Source organism: Mastigoproctus giganteus, chromosome 5 (genome assembly GCF_048544385.1).
Source record: "Mastigoproctus giganteus isolate SK-2022 chromosome 5, ASM4854438v1, whole genome shotgun sequence".
In the NCBI taxonomy this organism is placed as follows: Eukaryota; Metazoa; Arthropoda; class Arachnida; order Uropygi; family Thelyphonidae; genus Mastigoproctus; species Mastigoproctus giganteus.
This window is the reverse complement of record NC_143579.1, coordinates 171,597,642-171,623,726: the sequence shown is the minus strand read 5'-3', so window position 1 is coordinate 171,623,726 and position 26,085 is coordinate 171,597,642. Positions and strand designations below refer to the sequence as shown.

The 26,085-nt window shown below is 37.5% G+C and overlaps 1 protein-coding gene across 1 annotated transcript in view; it reads left to right on the top strand.

Annotated features, from left to right (window-relative positions):
• Positions 1–26,085, top strand: part of LOC150085844 (Na(+)/citrate cotransporter-like) — a 104,323-nt gene that overhangs the window by 43,627 nt on the left and 34,611 nt on the right. The window contains exons 2-4 of the mRNA XM_090373521.1: positions 1,767–1,916; positions 14,651–14,766; positions 17,771–17,919. Coding sequence (XP_090229647.1) covers positions 1,767–1,916; positions 14,651–14,766; positions 17,771–17,919 — 415 coding nt within the window. The remainder of the gene's footprint in view (positions 1–1,766; positions 1,917–14,650; positions 14,767–17,770; positions 17,920–26,085) is intronic.

The window sequence follows — 26,085 nt, the reverse complement described above, 5'->3', positions numbered from 1 at the left end:
ATATATATAATTTTATTATTATTCCTGTTATTACCATTTTCCAGTCATATTTAGACTGGCAGAACTGCCATTAAAAAAAAATAAACATGCCTCAGAACTTTCGAAGTAAGGTAATCAAATATAATATCTGAATTGAAAATAAAATAATCAAAGGAATTTGAAAGATACGTAAATATGACTCTATTGGCGCAAATATAGTATCCCAAATTCTCGCAATGGGAGGAACAGATGATTAAAAGGTGGGGACTAAACATCAAACTCAATACTTATTACAAAAAGAATTTTTTTTCTCTTCAAGGATCATTCGCCTTCAAATTTGAATCCATGTACGGAACTAGATTTATACGTTCTATCAAGCCATATTAAAACATTTCGCATACAGTACCTCGGAGGGGTAACTAGGATATGGGCAGTGTGGCCCCGTCACAGGCACCGATTCAGCGTAATGCCAAATAGAGTTAAAATCAGAATAACTGAATTTATAATTTATTTAAAAAATATGACAAAACAAAAATGATAATTATTTTAATAATTATAATTTAAATATCAAATTATAATTCTTGTTATTATAATTTAATTTATTATTATTTTATTTATTATTTTGAAAACAAAGCCAAGGCGCGTTTCTGATATTTGGCCAAGGTGTCAAAATTCTAGTTACGCTTCTGCAATACCAAATTGAATATGGAAAAGCAACCTCTACATTTGATTCATTCAAATAAATTAAACCAATATCGTATCAATATTGTATTGAGATATGCTTTTTTTGAATATTGACATTAATTATACTTTTCAAATAATTTGCAAGAATTTATGGTATTTAATTTCTGTGAAGATATAAAATACCTCTGTTTTAGCACATATAAATAATAATACACTATAAAGCATAAATCCATATTCCTTGGACTGTATGTAATAATTTATATTTTCAACCAGTCTACTTTAATAATAATTAATAACAATAATACTTTCAAATAATTTATAGGATTACTGTACTTAATTTCGGTGAATGTATAATATAATTCTCTTTTTATCACAATGACGATACTGTATTAGGTACAAATATGCATTTTAATTGGACCTTGCTTGTAGTATGAGTAAATTAATATTCTATAGAATAAATACCTGTCATTCCTCGGGTTAAATTTTCCACTTCAAAAAGCTTACATCCAAATTGATACTGCCAGACATACTATCCAACATTTCACCTCAAATAACGAAGACGAAAATCTCCTGGCGAAAATCTAAACTTCTGGTTTTTCTTGGAAGTCAATTCTGTATATTTATAATTAAAATAAATGCTTTCACTTAATAAACACAAGCAAAATCACTGCTCACGGGCAGATAATGAAATTTAGCATTTTTGCCTAACGTTCGCATGATAATTTTGCAGTACGAATTGCTTAAATGTAAAGCTTGACTGTAATCAGACTTTGTAAAGTAAATATTATCAAAAACACTGTTAGCAATTCTCTTGTAGAGAAACTAAAGCGACACAGATATACATAATAAAAAAATAACTCACAAATAAGCAAATAATACCAAATAACGTCATCATTCCAACACAACGTTAATCTAACGCGAGCGCATAACTATACATATTTAACATCTGATTGCAGAGCCACCTGGCAAGTATAACTAATGTACAATATTTTTTAATAATGTTTAATTATTTCTTAATTTTAAGAATAGCAGTTAATTTCTGAAAAAAACACTATGACAAAATTATTGTCATAGCTAGAAATAACGATAAATTTTCTGTCTAGGAGGCAAAATGTGGTTACGTCATTCTTCTTATGGCTGCCTACTGGATGCTAGAGCCTATTCCTTTGGCAGTAACTGCACTTCTTCCCATCGTGCTCTTTCCACTGCTGGGTATTCTTAGTACTTCAGCCGCTTCATTACCATACATGAACGTAAGTTTCCTCTTTACTAGTCTTATTTAGCCTTATTTATCTTAAGCTACATAATTTTTCATGCTTTTGCTAACTTTGTGTGATTGTTTGTTCAGAATTAGATAAATACTGAAAACATGGCAAACATGTACATTCAAAAAAAAAAAAAAAACCCACAATTTTTGATACTTTTTGGAAATTTATATTCAGAAAATCACTGTCTTAGAGTTAGGTTAAAAAAAAAAAACTGCATTGGATTCAGAGACATTACCTACCTGAAATCTCAGACCTTGCCAGATTCTTATACCCACCTTCACCCGAAACCTCAAATTTACAGGACGTCTCCCCTTTTCTAGCTAAAGCATACTGTCAATTTGGGGTGGCTCCATCTGCAATTGTAGGCGCTGTTAAATAAAGGCCTTCTATCATGGTCAGGCTCGAGGATACGTAGGTACAACTGCTTTGAGTGACTGGGATTCAAGTGACAGCTAAATACGGTGCTGTTTCTTTTGTTCTCTCTAACTTGTAAACTCCTCTGACCGCGTGGTCGTCCCGAGTATAACCAGAAAATTTATTTTATTTATAAGGCAGATTTATAAATTTCGAGGTGAAGCATGCAACATGTTTTCATAATACTGTACTAGTGAAAACAACCATTGACAACCTTCACACAAAGTGTCGGTTTTCTGTTACACCGGTTTCAATAACGCCTACAGTAGCCATTAACTGTTATTAACTCTTGTAAATAACGTGACAGTTCTCATTTTATGAAGACTTTGTCTAGCCTTGCTGTTATTTGACGTTATGTCATTTAATCTTAAAACTGCGTATTTTATTTTTTAATTATAGAAATTAAAATAACTAACTCGGGTTGATTAAGGCTGACGCGCAACAAAGCCATAAGCTGACAGTGTATTTTAAGAAATATGGAAGGTAAATAATACTGTATCAGTCGGTCGTACTCATTCACAACACTCTTAAAAACAAAGATGATAAAAACTGAATTATGCTACTAAATCTGTGATATTGATTTTACCTTTAACATTGGCTTTGGTACAAGAGTGAAATGACATCAGAGTTTGGATGAAATCTTTCTAACTTATGTTTGTAACTTATACACTGAGTGGACAGCAATCATGGGATACCTACCTAGTAACGGGTAGGCCCACCTTTCGCTCAGATAAGGGCAGTCACACGGCGAGGCAATGAGTCCACTAGTTCACGAAAGCGTTCCACAGGTATTTTCATCCATGCTTGCTGCACCGCTGTCCATAATTACGTCGTATTCCTGGGTAGAGAATCCAAAGCTCGAACGGACCTTTCCACAGCATCCCAAAGCTGTTCCACAGGGTTCATGTCCGGTGAGCGGAAAGGCCATTTCATAGTGGTATAATCTACGGAATGCTCTTCGATCCGTATTCTAGTCACCACGGCTCTGTGGGGGAGGCGCATCGTCCTGCTGGAAGAGTTTGGATGTTCTTTGGGGCCCAGTTGAGGCATGGAGTGGTGTTAGCAATGGGACTTTGGTGGGTCGGCGGCTCCCATAACCTATTGTGGCTAATGATCGCCTGATGGTCTTGGTGGAGACGTTTCTGGCACATCCCTCGTTGGAGCCGCAGTGATTTGTGCGACTGTCGCTCTCCGGTTGGCTGAAACAATGAAAGACAAGATGTCGACGGCCACGTCCATCAACGACCTTTCTCCGCCCACAGCGCTGTCCACGATGAGATGTTATTCCGGAAATGGCGTATTCCCGATACACTCTTGATACTGTCGAAAGGGGAAAGTGCTATTTCTGTACCACCTCCGTGATAGAATGACCCATGCGTCAGGCACCCATTATCATCCCTCTTTCAAAGTATGTTAACTTGCGACGTTTATCCGTACTGACATCGAATTACCGTGTACGGATACAGTGTAACTATATACCTCCCAATTGGTGGGTTCGTCCACTAGGGGCAGTGACGGATTAAGGATAGTTGGGCCCCCAAAAAAAGAATAAAAAATAAATAAAAGTTAGGTGGCAAATAAATTAAATTTTGTACTTTTGAATTTTTTGCTTAAATTTTCGCTTCAATTAATCAAGATTTTTATGATGTTACTGAAAACGTTCATCTATTTTAGAACACTATAGGAAAATGGGCTTGGGGGCCCCAAATTCTGGGGCCCCTGGGCACGTGCCTCATTGCCTTAATGGGTAATAATCCACTGATTAGGGATGACTCCGTCACGTTGCCCAGGAACCAGCTATCCCAAGCATTCTGTCTTTCAGTGTAAAAGAACCATACTAGTAGTTCTCTTATAGCATTTTTTAAAGAACATTCATTTTTAGAACTGACTTTTAGAGTAGCTCATGTGTAATTAACAACATTCTCCAATCTTGCCCACCATCATTTCCGCTTTTGTAACTTGTCTTGATTCTCTCTCACTCTGGTTGAATAAAAATACCTTTTTTTCTAAATCCATTAAAATGTAAATTATGTCGCTTTCGCTCGAATCGTGCAGGTAGCCCCTCCGTCTTTACTGATTATTATATTGAAAACTATCTAATTGCAAGTACTGATACATTCAAGGAATTAGGTGTCCTATTCAGATCTGACCTTCATCCCTCTTGCCATGTCGATCACGTAATATCTCAGACTTCTAAACTTCTTGGCTTAATTAAGCGTTGTTCCTCAATTTTCAAGAGTGAAAATTTTATAATTTTTCTCTACAAGCAGCTTTTACTTCCGATTTTTGATTATTGTTATATTATTTGGTCTTTACAACAGGAATATCTTTCTCACTGACTTGAGAGAATTAAAATTAAATTCGCGTGCTTTCTAAACCGCCTTGCCTTTCATAATCGAAACTGTGGAGCTCTTTGTCGTCGCTTCAGAATCGTCCCTCTACATTCCAGACGATAACTCAATGGGTCTCTTTTTGTTTACAGTGTTATAAACTCTTATCGATTCTCCATCTCTCCTTGAATAAATACCTTTCAGTACATCCCGTTTGAATTTTCGTTATAAAACTAATTTCTCACTGCCAGTTCCTCGTACTCAATATTTACTTGGTAGTCATCTGTTCAGTTTCCTTCAATTATTGAACAATCACAATATTGATTTTACACTTAAACTGTATATGTATAAGAAATTGCTCTTTATTCTGTTTTGTTAATCCAAATTTTGTATATATATATATTAATCGCTTCTCTACTAGTGACTTCTTTGTATTGATTCTCTGCGTTCTCACCATTATCTAGGGTCTGCGTGCCCTGTAGGTGAAACGTCTATAAATAAATTAATTAACAAAAGGTTCATTGTCAAGTTAGAACGTTCAGTCCTATAAAGTAAAGAGGGGTCACCGTTAATAAGTGTGGTACCTCAGTTGGCACTATCGAAATTTCAGTACTGTAGTCTAGTGTTTCTCAACTTTTTTCTTTTTGTAACGTGGCCCACCTTTACTGTAAATAATAATGATAGTAATTAATCAATTAATAATATTCAATCCACCAAGCGATAAAAAAAAATCTGAATATCATCATTTTAGAAGTTTTTCTAAATAAGTGTTTCAAATAAGTGTTTCTCAGAATACGAAGTAGAGAGAATGAATGGGTGACAATAGTTAGTTCCTTTCCTCATGCCTTCAACACAATATTATCAAGCATAACTATTCAAAAAAAAAGAGAAAAAGAAAGGCCAAGACCTGGAAGGATTATAAACTGATTTCAATCGGTAGTTGTCCTTAGACTGTGTGCGAAAGCAATTATGTTGAAGTTAACTTATCGTTATTTGCCACATCATCTAAAATATATGCACGTTCTTCAAATAAACGCACATTTAAAAATAGTGCAGAATTCGAAGATATTTAATAAAAAATAAATAAATAACTGGGTGTGTGGTGTTTTTTTTTTTTTTTTTTTTTTGTATACATTTGAAATATTGAAAAACCCCCTCGTGTCAATTCTCGAAAACCATTGGGAACATACTGAATTAATATCGCGATCCTCCAATCAACAAACATTAGTTTTATATACAGTATAAGTATTTTTTCCTAATAAATTCAGGGTTGCCGCAAAGAGGTGTATTTACTCTCCGCCTTCTTGTTTGCAACCGCAATTAAACAGTTTTTTACATCACATGATGACTTCATTATTTATGCAGATGACTTGAAAGTGTTTATCAGAACAGACAATGAAGGCGATGCCCTTAATTTTCCTGTGCCTGAATTGGCCTCGCATAAGTGACATTCAGAGAATGAACAAAATAATGGAGTTAAAGATATGCGCTAATATGGTATTTGGTCCAACTTTGCTTTTAAAACAACTTGTATTGTACATAGAATATATTCAAATAAATCTTGAATTGTTTCTTAAGAGGAGTATCGGACCACACTTCGTGGAGGAACGTTTCAAGCTCCTCGAGTGAAAAAGGTGGAGGAAACCTGCTTCTCACCCTCTCGTCAAATATGCACACAGTGGCTCAATGTCTGGTGATTGTACAAGCCATGGGCCAATAAGATGTCCATCGGAGGAAGCTCTATACCAATGGACATGCCTACCAATTGTGACAAACACCTGGATGAGTTTAAATGCTTTACTGTCTAGTGCATAGCGATAGCACCAATAAGACGTCCATCGAAAAAAGTGCTATATCGATGGACATACCTACCAATTGTGAGAAACATCTGGATGAGTTTAAATACCTTGATGTGATTAAAACCCGTAAATAAGATACATACTGAGAACGTCCAATTGTGACAAATACCTGGACATGACTAAACCACTGAGGGGGCCTTTGTGTCCCAACACGTGTGACAAATAACTGGACATGACTGACTAAACTATTGATGGGACTTGGTTTGCCAACCGTGACCTTCACCGCGACTTCCACATCTTCAACTAAAACAGTTACTTGGGCGTGACTAAACCACAGATAAGAACCTTGTCGCTCAACCAAGACAAATACCTGGATATGACTAAACCAAAGAAATTTGGTCTCCCAACCATGACCTGCACATCTTCAATTGAAACAGTTAATTGGAAGTTACTAAACCACAGGAAAAGACCTTGTCTCTCGACCATGACAAATACCTAGACATGACTAAGCCACTGAGGGGACTTGGTCTCCCAATTGTGACCTGCACATCTTCAATTGTGACAGTTACTTGGATATGACTAAACCACAGAAAAGGACCTTGCCTCTTGACCGTGATTTGTGTGCCAAGTGGCGATAAATACCAGACTCTTGTCTGGTATCTTTTGACTCCCATTCCCTTCCCCCACTCGCCTAGTGGAGTTTTACTCCACCGAATAATTGAGGACTCCTTCATTTACGCCTCTATATTTCTTACTATTTCCCTGCCACATGACTTTAATATTCCTCACTCTCTATCTGTGGGTGTGTTTTTTTTTTTTTTATTTTTTTTAATAGGTCCTGTCACTGAATGCTCAGGCAATTAGGTGGCAGTACCTGCCAGAAAATAATGGGCAGCCTGGCTTACCTCCTAGCGGTGTGTACGGGCAGGTCTCATTAGGGGTTCTGCTGCCAAAAGCCAGACCAACAACAGAACACAACATAATACTTCTCATATACAACACACAATACTTTTGTCTGGATTTTACAGAGTAATGTATACTTCACAAGAGTACTTATGGCGCAGTTGTGGAAACCACCGGTGGCGCCCTCTCTCCAAACATTATGTACACTATACCGATGGACAAACCAATAGCAAGATATTGCTGCCCAAACCATTGATGATAGTCCGCCATGTTTGACGGTTAGCACAAGATGGAATTATACTCCTCCTTTGGCATTCGCCAAACGTAAATGCTCCTAACGTTGGAATAAGTGAGAATAATGATTCATCTGATGATATGAGATGTTTGCAATTTCCAGTTTTTGTGCTCCTTACACGACTACATCCTCTTTCTAGAATTATTACCAGTAACAAATGACTTGGCAATAGCGGCTCTTAATTTCAGATTTATAAAGTTCTCGCCGAACTTTTTTGGTGTAAACTGGATTGCTGAAACTCACATTAAATTCTGCAGTTATTTTGGAAGCAGTATTTTTATGTTTTGGGGCTACAATCCATTTTGTTTTTCCATACTTGGTAAATGCAGACATCACTTTCTATACGGTTTGCCCTGGATACATTGAACAAATAGCAGTTTTAGTCAACGATGTCCCTGCACCAACAGTTTGACCTCTTTGGAATTCAGGCAGTGTCATTTTCTTCATGTACCTTTTTTTATATCACATCTAAATAAACATCAGCTTTTATCATCTTTCCTTCATAGTACTACCTGAAAGTGCAAGAAACAAAAGAAAATCGCTGCTTGTTCAAAAATACGTCATACAGCCAGTGGCGGCCTGGTCAGGGTGTCAGCTTGCCCGATGGCAAGTGGGCCCCCTTGCAATAACATTAGACAATATGTTAAAAATGTTAATGACCTTTTAGTAGCTTGAAAATATAATAGTTGTGGGTGGGCCCCCTTTGTCTCATGGCAACCAATATTTTTAGACCCAGTCCCAGTCCGCCACTGCATACAGCCATTACAAAAATTACTACTTTCATATTAGTCGGTTCCGTCATTTTGTCCTACTGATAGCTAGGGCAGAGACCAATGATCCTCCAAGCTGAAAGCAGTGTTATTCGGGCACGGTTATAACTTAGAAATATATGTGCCACATGTACGAGTATTTCACAGTAGGGCAGAGTTGAGATTTGAATAGTTAACAGCTGTTCAGAAGGAAAACAACACGGGGAGCGAAAAAGGGAAATTTACTTGGAGATTGGCATTGAAAGAGCTTGTAGGTAGTGAATTGGATAAGCGTTTGTTTTTATGCAGGGCAACGTTTGTGAAACAGGAAAGAGTAGTCTGTTCACGTGCCTGAAAACTGAAACTTTTAGAATGACGTATATATTCTATACGTCATTCTACAACGTTGCCTTCCCTAAGTGTACTTTGCTGATTGCAAAATTGACATTCTTCGTTTTTTCATAACTTAAAAGCATTCCATGAATAGGAAAAAGGAAAATACGTTTTCCTCATTTCACAAATTTTATTTAATTTATCATAATTTTTTATAATAAAATGGGAGAAAAAACCAAATTAATATGTAGGAAAAGTGAACGTTTCCGCAGATACACCAGATTTTGATTTCTTCAAATGAATTTTAATCTTTTCTTCTGAAACGAACGTTTGGTTCTTTTATGCATTATGCCAGACGTATCCCTTTTCAAAGAACATCCATGATCTGCCATGTTTACATTCCCCTTAACGTAATCTCCTTATCTTGGTGAAATCACTCACCCTGTTATGGCTGATGGAACCAAGGTTTTCCATATAAAAAAAAGTCTGTGGGAAGGCAAGAAACGAACCTTCATGTTTGTCTTGATTCCTAATTTTCAAACACGTATTTTAGAAGTATTAACCATATTTTCAACAGAACTTTCATAGTTGGAATATTTCTTATTTCCTAAAGTTGTCAACATTTTTGAAGCCAATCCAGGAGTATTTTCGACTCTGTTCATTGTACCTTTAAACTGCTCATTTGAAATTTAATTTTCTTATCTATAACCAATAAAAACGTTTTCTTTTTCATCAGGAAAATTAGAAACTGATTATAGCAATTACTGTCTTTTTCGTTGAGTCTTTACAGTTTGTTTCATTTTAATATGGAATGAAGGTAAAGAGACTCTCGCGCTCAGTACTTTAGGAACCCTGTGCAAAGCTGTCGTTAAGGTGCCACTTTTTCCTTGTGCAGTACTGACTTCGTATTCTTTTATTCTATTCAATTATGAAACACTGCATTTCAGTGCAACCTGACTGCTGGACCAACAATATACATCGCAGATCTTGTTTGAAAGGCATACGTGGAAATTGAATTTCCCTCCTTGCAAATTTGGACAAAATTCTTCATTTATTGAGTCAAAGCAATAATTATCATAAAAAGATCAATTAATTAACTCAGTGATCCTGCTAATCATAATAACGTTTCGAAACAGCTTAGGATTCTTTATCAAGTCTAAAAAAAAATTTTTATTCGGATTGTACAAATAATGGAAAAAACAGTTTATGATTTTTCTTATACCTGATTAGTTACTCATAAGAATAAAATTCAATACAGTATTACAAACAAGGGGTGAATAATACCCAGAAAGCTCAGGAAATACTTGCCGCTTGGCACACGCAGTATTGATGAGATTATGGGTTCGTATATGCCTGCACGTTTACAGTGTCTCTGAGTATAAACAGAAAAATTTTATTTTAGTAGCCAACTGTCCATCAGAATAAATTTTATGATCTAATATTGAACAGTGATAGTCTTAATCAGTGATTGAACAGTCTTAATCGTTTTGAGATCTAGCTAATTATAGGTTTCCTTTGGTAATTCGGGTACGGTCGAACCTCCCAAATCTGGCAACCTCGGGTCCCCTAATCCCTGCAGGATCTTGTAATTTTTCAGATTTCGAATGTTCATATCATAAAAAAAACGACGAAAAATATTACAATTCATGGTGCGTAGTGCTGTACAAGTATAGCTTTTGTTTTCCGACAGAAAACTATAGTGTGTATGGAAAAGTACAATAAATATTGCACATTAAAATAAAATAATTTCTCCTTTAAAAAAATACCACACTGTATACGGTAGGTATATTTGGGAAGAACAGAAATTTCACATTATCTCTTTACAGAAGTAAATGCATCGATGGACGAACTGTGAGCTGGCAGACATGCACCTAGTGTATGGATTAGCAGAGGGCCCACACGGTGTGCGCCCCCCGGCACAACATCGCTTCTCAATAAATGTGTGGGCAGGTATGGTCGGTGACTGCTTAGTCGGCCCATACCTGTTACCATCCCGCATGAACTTCGCTAAATATCGGATCTTTCTTGAACAAGTTCTACCAGGGTTACTTGACGATGTTCCAGCAAATGTGAGACGCAACATTTGGTTTCAACATGACGGGGCGCCTGCCCATTATGGAAGGTGTGTTCGTGACCATTTGAACAGGCGTTTTGGGCGTCGATGGATTGGTCTTGTTACACCCGTTGCCTGGCACCCACGCTCACCTGATTTATCAAGCCTTGATTTCTTTCTGTGGGGGGGGGCCCTCAAATCTACTGTCAAAGAAACTCCAGGTGTGTTCGACCGTGTCCGCCAATCCATGCTGCGTCGGTGTGACGCATGCATTGCGTCTCATGGTGGAACCTTCGAGCATCTGTTGTAACATCATGAAATGCATCCATCTCGTACTCCATTGTTAATATTATGTCAAATAAATGTTTGCCACTAATTACTGTCTTGTGTCATTTCTGCTTCTTGTGCCTCTGCTACTACTTTCCCGTGACGTTTCCGATTATGGGTTCCTATGCGATTCACATTCCTTTAGATGTTACCTACCTCCCCTAAACGTTTGTACCAATATTTTTGAGACACCCTGTATAAAAAGTCCAGTACGTAACGGGCATCAAAATTATCTGCTAGCTGAGTGGTTTTCAGTAGTGCATCAATAGTTGAGCACCCCTGCTTGAAGTCAAACTGGAGTGTGGCGGCAAGTCCTTTTGGTTTCACAGACAGAATGAAGACGGGTGAGACGTAACCTCTCCAAATACTTTTCCTAATATTGGTAATAGAGCAATTGGACGGTACGCTTTGGCTGTACCAGTGGGACGATTTGGTTGTTGTTATTTGGTTTTTTAGGAGCATTAGCAACTAAGGTCATATTGCTCCGGGATATGCGGTGGTCATTTCCTGACCTTTCCGCATCCTCCGTATTTGGTGGTGACGGGCTCGAACCCCGGTCTAATCAAAAAGCGTGTGCTACGCACTGCCGCTCCTTCCCAGCTGGCTACGGAAGCGCCCCCGGACGATTTGGATCTTTGGGTAAAAGCCTGAGGTTGGAGTGTTTCCAACGTGTAGGAAAGGAGCCTTCATTAAGACACGTGTTGATTAGTTGTACTAGAACATCGGGTGCAACAGACCAAAAAGTGTTTGACGGACTCCCCCTCGATGAGATCCAGTCCGGGAGCTTTTTCATATTTGATTTTATTTATGGCTAATGCAACCTCCTCTTCCGAGAAGGGTTCTTCTGTGGCCGAGGGCGAGTAGCCCTGATTCTCAGCGATGTCGTTTCTGTGTACTTCGGTGTCACGATCAGGATTGTCTTGGTAGATTATTCCATCTAGAATCTTGTTCATTGTCTCTTTTCCAGGAAAGCGTCTCCGAGGAACCCTCAGAACGGATAAAATTTGATATCCGTGGACCCTAGTGTGTTCCTTATGAGCTTGTGAACCAAACCTGAATGATTTTTATTGCCTTCCGTCTCCACCAGGGCATGCCAGGAACTGGAAGGTGAGGGAGAATGTTCCCCCCCCCATCCACCAGGTATTGGTGGTCTTTTTCAAAGCACAATATGGAAATCGGTCTGAGAATACATTTAATACCGCCATAAGATACATCAGGCTGGCAGAACCGACAAGCCGGTACTGATTCTACTAATTGCTAGAATGTCCAAACCGTGCTATAGTCGTAAAAGAAAAAAACAGAAGGTACCGTATGTAAAACACCCATACCAACGGTAATTAATCAAAAGGCGGAAGTAGACGTTTTTTGATTTAAAAATAAAAAGCGAATAACGTGGTGGGTATACGGCGGATACCTCCATATACAGCAGGGAAGGGAGCTGAAGGACCGAGCGAAGAAAAGATTTGTATTTTTGAAGATGTCTACGAATGGTAAAAACAGTAGGCAACCGAGGAGAGAATTAGGTTTCAGGCCTGCCAAGATACTTTGTATAAAATTTAATTTGCTCATGAATTAATACAATATATTTTGTACGTTGACTAGCTATCAGTTTAATCAAATGTACGTTGAACAGAAACAGAACTTATCCAAACAAACTGTAGTTTGTCTGTATATTGGTAAGAAGTGGTGTTTTTTTTTTTTTTTTTTTTTTTCCGCTTGTTAGAAAGACGTGTATAAAAGTCTTTATAACAAAAGTGTTATTCAATTAAAACGTATTTGACGAGCCAACATTTTCAGCAAGACAAGGAAAATAAGCGCATGTACACTTTAGATCAATTCACGCCAACGACATGACTTGTCAATATACCGGCAACAAGACTTTTTTTTTTTTTTTGATTTCGTTCGTTCATACCATACACGTGTCGGCCATGGCAGTCACGACATTCCATTGAGATGTCCTGGACCGATTTCTGCAGTTCCCTGATATGCCTTTAAGAAATATTAGCCAATTTTCTTGCAAGTTTATGCCCACATTAAAAAAAAAGAAAGATCACTTCCCAATGGGCCGTGGCTGTTTTTCTGCCCGTGTTGTTATGGTTCTGTAGAAATTCGATGCCATGATGAAGAGTATCGTTGACAAAACCAAAGAAAAGACGGGAAACAGAATCTGATAACAGCTGGGAGAGTCAATACAAGAATAGCAGAGTATTTGATAATGACAGATTTCATTTATATATCGTTTTTCAGAAAAATAACGCCGAGATTGATATGTTGTTTTGCACTTAACTGGAAAAGGGCTGGGTTCGAATTAACTGGAAAAGGGCTGGGTCTTGATGGATTCGAAAATACTTTTTGTCACATGGTCGAGTTAGTCGATTTCGGTCGGAGATTGCACGGTAATACATAAGCACATCGACCACAGAAAACGCTGTTTACAGAGACAATACACTGTGCCTCACAACCTTAGTTGCTTTATCGTAAAGAACAAACACTACAACTACAAACTCTCTCAAACGTAAATATATTTTCTGTTAAATGGCATAATAGGGAAGCGTGAAGAAAACTGAACACGCAAACACAGACGAACCCAACAAGCGTAACATCAGAGATGCGCGAATGAGATAAGAAACAAAAGAATTAATGGGATAGCTAGCTGAAGAAGGGCATTAGAAATAACAGTGAAAGCAGGATGCTTAGAAAAAGTACTTCATTTTGGAAGGAAGAAATTATGACGGGTAGCTTTTTTTGGAGTCAAAATTAAAAATCTATAGTTAGCAGCATGTTGTGCGCGATCGAGAAGCGGAAACGGTCTTGAGGAATACCTAAGAATATTCGATGATAATGACAGCTGCGTTTAAATTTTCTAATAACCTTGGATATTATTACGAAGATGAGAAAAGTCAGAATCACTTGTATTTCACAAGGGCTAAAACTTGAAACTGATTTCTTACCTCTACTGTGACGCAAGATAAACAGCTGTGACCTACTTAGCCAAATTCTGCACCATATTTTCCCTGAATCATTTTTGTGTACTGTTTACTCCAATGTGACGTACTATATGGCTTCATTAACTCACTGATTTATTAGTAAATTAATTGAAGTTCTCTATTTATAAATATTTGTAATACTTTATTTCATTTTTCCTTCCTTCTTTTAAACTCGATTCCGCCGTAGTCGAGTTGTCAGGCGCGAGGGTGCATAGGTACACGTGCCTTGAGTGACCGGGTTCAAGCCCATGACTGATAAATACCGTTTTGTTTCTTGTATTCTCCCCATCTTGTGAACTCCTGACCGCATGGTCATCCCGGAAGAAAATTTAAAAGAAGGAAGAGAAATGCAATCACGATGAAAAAACACTGATGTTTACTTTTTCATGTTTTGTTCATTCCAATTTAATCAGCGATAATTTTTAATTAAAGGTATAACTAAACACACATCTCGAAGTATGTATTTCAGTGATACTTGAATAAGAAAGAACTTCATTCTCTCACATGCACTACTTTTCTCTCTCTCCAGGCTACAAACATGATGTTTATAGGAGGTCTTCTTATGGCTGTTGGTATTGAACACTGCAACTTGCATAAGAGAATTGCCCTAAAGGTCTTATTACACGTTGGACCAACTCCCATCTGGTAAGTATGATATTAGTATCATAAAAACTTAAGTAGATGTACATTTAATAGTCGGTAATCTTGCAAACTGCTATGACATCATGCGCCATAAAACCCTAAACAACCAACCAACCAAGCTGTGACACCGTTGAAAGTAGTAAGGAATGTATTCGAAAGTATGCGAACGGTGTGTGTGTGTGTGTCAGTATTGCAAGAACTTATGCCTGTTATAAAGAAAACATGTGATTTGATACTTGAGCGTAATTAAATGGAAGGTTTCAACATAATGCAAGAGTTAAAGTTTTTATTTCTCAAAAACTAAGGTTTTTGAGAAATAGGATGATAATTAGTTATCAAAGACTTGTATTAATAGGATGGATGTTAGCGAATTTCCATTCTCCTGAAAGAGACCATTGAAAACACGGTGACGCAAAAAATGAATTACTTGCACAGCTGAGTAATGCCCTCAATACCTGCAAGAAAACTAAAAGGCATTGAATAGGGTGTTAGATAGTGATGGATTTGGCAAATAAAACAGCTCTGGATATCCCAACTAAACTCATATATATTAAAATAGTATTAAGAAAATAAGTAAGAGTAGAGGGTGGAGAGTAATTGTAGTGAAAAGGAAGGTAACATTAATTATGGATCAGGGACACTACATAAGCAAACATACCCTGCAGCCATAATTTATATATATATATTGGCATGAAGAAAGTGTGAAGAAGCTTTTGTGTTTAATACTATTGAATCTACGGTATACACGAGAAGTGAACTCGAAGAAATGGATAAGAAATGTAGCGATATATGGTAGAATGAAGTGACCAAGTACGATATGAAAAAGGGACAAATAGTTGGCAAAATAAGACTACATTGCAGTGTTTTTCACAATTTCAGTGTCTTCGTCAGAGGTCATCCACCGAAGTTATGAGAAAGACGGCAATGGTCTTGCTTCTGTTTCCGACATTCTCTGTATGCTATGGTACACGTGTGCTATAGACACGTGTTAAGAACGAAATTTGAAATTTTGCGGTAAGAATAAGACCTGATAAATTGTGCCAATAAATATAATTATTAGATCATGGATGACCTTACAGAAGAAAGCAAAAAGAATTGAAAAACTGAAGTAATGATATCGAAATGTAGGAACAGGCAAGAGGGGAACTTACTTTTACCTTGTACGACTGAAAATGGACAACATGGCGGCGTGCCTGTATATTTATATAATATCGGTGTTTAGATACACCATAGACACTCTTAAAAAAACTACAAAGTAGTTGTTGTGGGCATCATTTGCTCTTTCTCATATTGTGCTCTGCCTTCACGACGAGTTGCCATGATACTGCACCACCTCAAATAAGTAACGCTTCACTAATAGAGAAGACTATTGTTACTTATTCTCAGTGAGTACCACCACCCAGACATGTTTCAAGGCTATTGGCCTGTCATCAGTGGGTGGGCAGGTACCCTAGTATTGCAGGCACTGATGACAGGCCAATAGCCTTGAAACATGTCTGGGTGGTGGTACTCACTGAGAATAAGTAACAATAGTCTTCTCTATTAGTGAAGCGTTACTTATTTGAGGTAGTGCAGTATCATGGCAACTCGTCGTGAAGGCAGAGCACAATATGAGAAAGAGCAAATGATGCCCACAACAACTACTTTGTAGTTTTTTTAAGAGTGTCTATGGTGTATCTAAACACCGATATTATATAGATACTAAACTCTTAAAGTATTATGCCATGTGCATTTAATTATTTTAAATATTATCTGTATATTTATGTATAGGTTTACTAGAGGTTCCTAGCGTTAGAAACTGGGGTTGTGCACCATGTATTTAACTGGGGTTCGGGGTTGCAAATTCCGCTATAGTTAGGACCCTAAACGAATGTGTGTATATCGTGTATTTAAGGTCAGTTGTGCGAATAAGAATAATAACACGATAGATAGATATATTAAAATTTACAATAGTATAAACACAAAAGCTTCTACACACTTTCTTTATACCTATATATATATATATTACAACACAGGACCTCATTCTGGGATTTGGTGTCCCGTTTACTGGAAAATTTCCCAGATTTCATTCGGCCTCTGATATTCGGTATGATATGAAGGGATGTACTAAAATCATCAGTGCAGAAGTTATTCAGCTTACTGGCGTCCTACTTCGTCTCTAGATGGTACTGAAATGGAACTCGCGATGTAATAGAGGTGGAATTAAGTGAGGACAAAAGTTTCGCCACTGTCTCCATCAAAGACAAATCGACTAGAGAACACACGCAATTTACAGACACAAAATACGGGTTTATGTAATGAATTGCGGGTGACCCTAATATAATGATTTGATATTTTGATTTGTCTCCATCAAAGGAGTAAAACTTTTAGCCCTTATTTGGACATAAGATAAGTTTTCTGTTTTAAGTTAAAATCAAAAGTGAGTTGTGCGTTTATTAATAATTTGTTTGCGATGATTGCAAAGATTAGAGTGTGTGGAAAATGAATATCGGAATTCTGATTTAAAACGGAAGTCCATTCTTCAGAGAATGGATATTTCTCTGTGATTGTTCTCTCTTTACTGCAAATTATCTACCGACATGTATGGGAATGCTAGATGGAAAAACTCCTGGTTTGAAAAAAAAAATTCTGAATATCAAGTATGTGACCAGATGAGCTTAATAACAACAGTCTCAGGGGTACTTCCTACTGAAATCCATATGGCTTGGATTTCAATAGACTTCTTTCTTCGCATTTTTATTATTAGAATTCACATTTGGTTTCTTACTGCCTTCTTTGATTTTACCTGAATCTTATAAGGAATGACAATAGGTTCATATGAACAGTCTAACCATTTAGTAGCCAACCTTCGTTAATTTATTGGCCGCATTTCTGAGCAGAGACACGGTAGATTACATAAAGCATTCAATAATAGTAGAATAGCTGAATATAATTAAGTCATTAACTAAATTCATTTGGCATTCTGTAAATAAAACAACGATCAATTTATTTAAATTTGATATTTTAGGATGATGTTAGGAATCATGATGACTGCCATGTTTTTGTCAATGTGGATCAGCAATACAGCAACAGCCGCCCTGATGGTGCCCATAGTGGATGCCGTGCTGACAGAACTAGAAGCTCGACAAGAAGAAGATGATTTACCACTGAAATCTGGTAAGGAAGGATTCTTTTGCCCAATTTCTTGTATTTTTAACATGACCGCCCAATTTCATAGTTGTGAAAGGCGAAAAACCCAGTAACACAACAATCAAATCGTATTTTAATAATAAAAATTTTATCATTAATATCCACATGTATAACTAAAACTGTTAGTGGTTATAGTCTCCGTCCCCCATACACCAGGTGGAAAAATAAATCCGGGGTTCGAATCTCGTCAGTGATGAGAGAAGCCTTCATGTTTTTTTTTTTTTTTTTTTTCACTCTGTGGCTGAGTTAATCCGCCTCAGGTGTGGACAGCGTGGTTCCCCCCCATCCTTTTTTTTTGTCCAGAAAAACATCCAATTTATGGACATAATATACACGGACTTGTATATTCGGTCTTGAGTGGCCCTAATATGACAGTTTTTCAGTGTCCTTATGTGATCCATTCAAGGAACAAAAAAAAAAAAAAAAAAAAAAAGACATCAGTGATGCTATAAAATTAGTATTATTGTTCTCCAATGGAACTGTGCTGTTACACACTAACATCAACATGCAACCTTTACTAAACTTCAATCTACGACGCAAATCAAAGAATATAACATATAGGTAACAAACAGCGAAACTGTTGTACCATTTAAAACGACGACGTCGGCAGACATCATCTATTGCTAGACATCTCAGCATGTCTGGACAAGTAACATTCGGTCTCCATCGCTCAGAGGATTTCTCGGTCGCCACAGGTTTGTTGATGAAGTGTAGAACTTGTTGAAGCCGTTTAAAATGAAAATGAACAAGCGGTTTCAAGCGAAAGCTTACCTTGAGGCTTTTTTTCCTGAAATTTTTCATCCTGGAAATAGGCCAAAATAACGTTCACAGGCAAACACGCTGATATCTCATGGTCTAAGTAGCATATGTTCACCCAATCCTATACAATAAGTTTTCGTATTATAGTTGAAGCCCTTCCAGAGAGCATCCTGACGCTGAGGAGGCATGAACTTGGGGAAACCATGTCCTCCATTGAGAACAGTTTCTTCAGTTGACCTTCAATTATTACAGAGCTGCAATCACTTGCGAAACTGATTACATAGTTGCATTGACTTTGCTGATACAGCAGTACCCGAATACTTCATTCTCGCTCTCTTATACTTTAGCATTCTTGTAACTGCATTATTTTCAGAATGGAATAATTAGATGCAGAGTTGAAAGAGTATTCAGTACAGCTATAATTAGTATTTGTAACATTGTCCTAATAATCCACGAAGTGAATAGGAACAACATGGCCTCCCGTATGCATGCCTTATACAGAGCAAATATAAGGGTCTAAGGAGAGAACTACTGGCAAGGGAAACATTTTTGTATAGAAAATTTTTTACAAGATGATTATAAATTTGGTTGGTTAATAACTAAACATTTTTCTCTACTGCCTAGTATTTATTTAGGGTGATGACAGCCATGCATGACTGACAGAACTCCTTTGCGAGTAAAAACTATTGTGTGGCTCCTTTGCGAGTAAAAAAAAAAAAAAAAAACTATTTATTAGGATCATCTGGAAAGTTACTTTCAACTACCCATTTGTATAATGTCTCTAAATTGCGCGTGTTCTCTGGTCGATTTGCCTGCTTTTCTGGACAAAAAACCCCCAGTTTTTCTGGGGGGAAACGTTGCTATCTACGGCTGAGACCAACTAACTCAGCCATGAAGTGAAATAAACCTATAAAAATTCCTCTCGTCATCAACAGGATTCGAATCCGGACCTTTTCCAACCGGTGTGGAGGGACGGTGGCGATACCACTGTGCTACACCGCGCAGACGCTCACTTGCGGGCAGTCAGAGGAAGTCGATGCATCCCCCCAAATCGTGAACTGTAGTGCCTCGATTAAAAGTTTGGAAGAATATACGAAGAGAGACATCGCTGAAATTGAGACTTGCGTGAGCATAATTTATTTATTGTTATCACGCAATAAAGAAGAGGCGTCAAATTTGCTGTGAAATTCTTGGGTGCATGGATTGGGATCGTAACTTCCTAAATAAAATTTTCTCCAACAAAGCTGTGGCTTCATGTGAACGAACGGACAAGTTAAACAACTTGCGCATAAGAAGTGATGGTGTGAGCGAACCGATGCAGTATGAGCACGGCAGTGCTAGACCTGTTGCAAGGTTGTGGTTGTAGTTATGAGTAGTAAAATGGTGTTCTTAGTTTTTCTGCAATGAGCCGACCGCAGTGGGCAAGTTGCCCCAATTCAGACGATATGTACGAATTCCCTGCAAATGGAGTGCTTGTGCTAGCACAGTAATGTGGAGGTGAAGTTCACTTGATTTAAGTTCCTTAGGCTTTTCGTTATAGGACTTCAAAAAGGATGTCGTTTGTGCGCTTCCTACGCCAAACAGCAACGGAGAGCTGAAGATTCGGTTCATATGAACCTCGTATGACAGATACAGCAAATGAACGAGCACGTGTGTACCGAACTCGACTCCTGTCGTGGTAACACCTCTTACAAAAAAATACACAATCGTGAACTAGCGTTTGTACTGTCATTTGGAACATGTTCCATATATTTATGAAAACCTTTGATATAAATTTGAAGAAGCAAAAGAAAAAATCTTCAATAGAAAGAAAAAACTCTAAGCACAGCATAATTCCATTGTTAGCAATTCTGTATTCAAATAAACTGTAAAAGATTTTATAAGGGACAGAATTTTAAATATTTCATATGCTGGTGTGCAAAACTTAAGGACCAACACTATTTCTCAAGGTTACATAAAGCATAACTGTGGCCGTTCAGTAGAAAGCTAGTGCACATGCAAAAAATTTGAATCGGGATGAGAGGGCTCACATAAACAGATAAAAGCAGCAGTTATGTGCAAATTACCGAATGGTGAGCACAATTGTTACAAATGTTCGATTGGTTTCATACAGTGCTACAGACAACGAAATGGCCAGTAGACAACATCTGGATAACTTTACCCGGAGTCGAATAATTGGGAAAGTCGAACTAGCAGCCTTCCTACTCTCCAATATCCAATACTTTGATGCAGAGCTACGTATCATCACAGTGTACCACGGCTAGAGTTGAACTAGCGTTCAGGAGCCTCCATACATAAGATTCCAACATGTCCATATCCCAACAATAGAAGCCAGAGTACACCAGAAGTACAAAGTTCTTCTGGTGAACAAAGTATACCAGAAGCGTTTCATTTTGAACAACCCTTTATATCTTTTCATTTTGTTTACATATTCTAATTACAGGAGAGTGGTTCAAATTTGAACGGTAATTTTTTTTCTACCAGCTAATAAACTGATAATCAGTAACAATCACTAAGAAATGAAAGGATGTGAAGCAATTATGGAGACATGATCGGATAGAGTGGTTGCCATTACTAGCTGCAGCAAGACTAGTTGGATCAGTGTCACTCTAAAATACAGGGTGTCCGAAAAGTCTGGATAACAAATGGTAAAAATGTTTTTCTTTACAGATAAAAAATGGCATTAACACTGGTTGAAATGGTGGAGATAGTCCTTCTTAGCAGCCATTATCAATCCACTGCAGGATGGAAGCCTCATCAACGATTCATGGTGAAGGAAATGGACCAGAATCTGCCACGATGGTTCCAGACTTTTTGGACATCCAGTAAATATGAAAGTTCTATAGTGGAGCATTTTTTGTCGAGCGAAAAACCGGGCGACTTTTTTTTTTTTTTTTTATCTGACTTAGAAACTCAGCACGATGAGAAATGTTTATCAGAGTGTATAAGTGGTGCAAAACCTTCAATGAAACTCATACAAATATAATAAGCGAACTTCTTGGTGTTTTCGAAGATGGAAAGGTATTATCTTCATTGATTTTCTTACAAAGTGAAAGGTAGACTAGATATTGAAGATATGGTAAAGCTTGCAATATTACCAAAATGTAGAAGTCAAGTCCAAAGGCTCCTTTTTTTTTATTTATTTTTTTTTTTTCTGCCAAGCCTGTCTCGCATACCTCTTCATAACGTTCATTGTTCCTGCGACAACGAACATCCTGAGAGATCTGAACTAGGAAGTGCTTTCTAACCACACTCCACATATAGCCCACACTAGAACCTTATGATTATTATTTGTTGGGAACATTAAAAGCGTTCTTAAGCGGGAAAAAAATTAAATTACAAATTCATCGAAGCCGAGTAATTCTCGTTCCGATAAAGATCACAAAACCTCTTCAGCAGTAAGCAGGTAGATAGCAGAAGATTTTAGGTAAGTAGGGAGAATGTCTAGAAAAATAAGTTTTGTTTTGTTCTTTTCCTTTGCATTATTTAGGTTTTCATTTAATGCAGCATTTCAAAACATCGCAAATATTTTTATACCGAGGAAGAAGTGCGGCAGTGGAAGGATAGATGCACGCCAGATATTCTTTCCCAATAATAAACCCACCCCCAGGATTATTATTGAGAAAGAATTCCTTTTTGACCCCCCCCCCCCACACACACACACAGCTCTTACTGTACACTTCTATAAAGTACCTTTACGAGGCATGGTACCACCATCTGTCATTATCACTTTAATTATAGGAAATGGAAAGTGCCATGATCTCACTCAACTGTGAATATAATCGTCCCCTACCTCATATTCCGAAATGATACTATCTAATCAAAGTCGAAAAGATTTCTACCAATGCAGAATACTTACAAACATTATCTGAAAGAAAGGAATTTCTCTCTTACCGTGGCAGAGTTAGTCGATCTCCGGAGAGGATTGCATGGGTAACATCCACTTTGCCACTTTTGCCTGTTGAATGTCTAGTCGGCGTATTTCAGTAATTTACCGGATCTTATATCAAACAGTTTATAATCAAATAATAAATTATGAAATAACAAGGATATGGATATATTCAAACAATTGCATAAATACGAATGTATAAATAATAATTATATTCTTGTAGGCTTGCGAGAGGAATAGGGTCTCATCATATTCATGTAATCTGTGTCATCGTATAAGCTAGGCGTGATAGAAGAAAACAGATTTGGAACAGCGATCTAATACGCGTATTTTTTTTTTTTTTTCATCTGATGAAAAATATTGTACCAAAACATGGGACTGATCTGTGAATACTGTACTTCGTTGATTCAGAGCTTAATGCTGCAGCATTTTCGCTGTCCAAAGTGGATCATCATACTTAGGATCGCAGATTTTCTACGACTGGTAGTTTTGAAGTAATCAATTTGTTAATCTAAAGGTTAATCGTGCAATTAACCTTTTTCGGAACTCCGAAAGCACCTTGCTGAACTCTCCCCCTCCCCCATTCTTGGGCATTAGCATTCCTTGGCGCACCATGGCCATAGTTGCCGATGTGCCTAATAAATCCCTAAACAAACAATCTTAGCATTCTTACAGGTGCTCTTTTTTTTCGCATACGCTACGTCGGAACTACCTTCACTAATGTTAGAGGCATGGTAGAATTGGACCGGAAATACACTACAGAAAACTTAGCTGTGGAATGAGGTGCGGGCTCTATTTCTCAGGGTCTCACTAAGGTAGGGTGACCAGACTTCGCTTTTAGTGCAGCGTCTCGTTGTCCAGAAAAAAAATTAAACGGGATGCAAAATAAACCCGTTTTTTTTTTTTTTCTTTTCCGGTAGTGCCATTTTACTTTACGTCGCACGCATTTCGTAAGCAGGACATTTTTAAAAGTTTTGTTAGATGCCGGTCATATTTATTGCTCAACAGAAAAAAAAAACAAAAAATCATCGACACTGGGACTAAAACATCAGTAACATTCGGTTTTAAACGCAAGACATTATATCGATAACATTTCATATTAAAGAGCAAGGTGGGCCATTGCTATATTAACGTGCAAATGAAACTGACTTAAGCAATTAAATTGTCAAATTATTTCTCGGTGTCTAAAATATGGCATATAGTATATTTAAAGAAAACAATATCATAATAAAATGTTTACTGAGCCACGAGTTTGTAAAGCACAACAACAACGTAAGTCAAAGCGTATAGTAATCTATAACAGACACTACATTTCTAGAATAAATTACGTGGCAGTCGCGCGTTCACGATTCTCATGAGCACCGCACAGGTTCTTGTTGCCCTTGTCAGTGAGGCAGATGTGCCCCGTAACTCTGGTCAGAGAGATGTTCGAATACTGAAAAATACAAATATATATACTATGAGTATGGGGCAAAGTATAATCTAAGGAACCGTCTGTCGAAACCATAGTAAAAATGCAGGTAAGTGCCTGTAAATAAAATAATGAATTATGTTATGTGAATAGTACTTAGTGTTGCAATTGCGATAATTTTGACGTTTTCTTCAGTAGCCAGCCACCAAAACCAAGGGAAATGCAACAACAATGCAAAGCACCTGTTTCGAAAACGAGATGTACACGGCAAGTTACAGAGTTTAAGAATTTAACAAATAAAGCGAAGAAAGAGTAGTAGTGGCATGTGATGCAAGAAAGCAAGTGTGTGGGCTTATGCAGCATCAGCCAAAAAAAAAAAATAAAAAAAAAAATCACACCATTCCCTCCAAATGCCTGTCCAGTTCCTCCTTAAATTTATTTAACCTATCAACTTCCACAACGACAGATGGAAGTTTCTTCCAGAAATTAACCACCCGCTGGCTAAAAGCAAATTTCCGCACATCTATTCTACATTTGTCTTTTCTTAATTTGAATTTATGCCCCCTTAGATTCGTAATCTGAACAAGTGGAAGGATCCCATCAGAATTTAGCGTGCTCAACCCATTCAGGGCCTTATACACCTCAATCAGATCACCTCGCAGGTGCCTAGTCTCCAGCCACTGCAATTTGCAGAATTTGCTTCTCTTGGTAAGAGAATCCCTTCATTCCCCTCACCAATATTGTTGCCCTTCTCTGTACACGCTCAAGCAAATCTACCGTACATCCTTCCTAAAATGAGGCCTCCAGACCTGTACGCAGTACTCAAGGCGTGGCCTGACCATTGCCTTATACAGAGGGATAATCACCTCCTTTTCCCTGCTAGCAAAATTCCTATATATCATTGACAAAACCCCATGACCTGCCCTGGAAGCCTGTCTGCATTGCTCAGAAAACTTCATATCTGCCTGCACAATTACTCCCAGGTCTTTTTCATTTTCTACCACCTTAAGTGTAGTACCACACAGTTGGTACGTTTCTCTGGGGTTACTTCTACCCATATGCAGTACTTTGCATTTGTCAAGGTTAAACTTCAGTTGCCACTTCTTAGCCCATCTGCCCAAATTATCTAGAACCTGTTGCAGTAGCACACTGCCATTACTATCATTAACAACCCTGCCAACCGTTGTATCATCTGCAAACTTCGACACTAAGCCTGATATACCTTCATCAATATCATTGATAAATATACAAAACAGAGGACCCAACACCGAACCCTGTGGGACTCCACTAATAACATTAGTCCACGAGGAGCAGCACCCATTAATTACCACTCTGTCTTCTCCCACTCAACCATCCTTTTATCCATTGTGGCAACTTACCCTTAATATACTATTCTGCTCCAATTTGTACAATAGTCTTCCATGCGCAACAGTATACAAATATATACTGTTATATAATATCTGACGAATATCTTGTGGCTGATCCTACAGAGGCGGAGTAAAAAGGAAATGTATAAGTAAATAATACCTAAGTAAACAAATTTCGAAGCAAGAATGAAATGAAAATAAATTAGATCAAATCAGTGGGCCAATTTGCCGTGTACTGAGTATATCTCGTATTCGAAATAGAGGCATTGCTTTGTTGTTGCATTTCCCTTGGCGACTTCTGCAAAAAAACACCAAAATCATCGTAATTGCAACACTAAGAATGAATTATGCTATGTATTCACCAAGCATAATTCATAACATTTTCTTTACAGGTGCTTACTGCATTTTTACTATGGTTTCGACAGTTGGTTCCTTAGACTATACTTTACCCCATACTCATAGTCTATACAGTATTATTGTTGCTGGGGTTTATACTATTAATGTAGTAACCTATAGCTATAATCCTTTATATATTTATTCTCTATATTTATTCTTTATATATTTATTCTCTTTACCACTTCTTCAATTTAAACACACACACTTGTATTTTTCTAAGCCTATATCTTTAGCAATGGTTATATATCTTCTTGCTAACTTGCTGTCGTAACACACTAGGGTGTCATAAATGCCACCTTGTCATTCTGAAC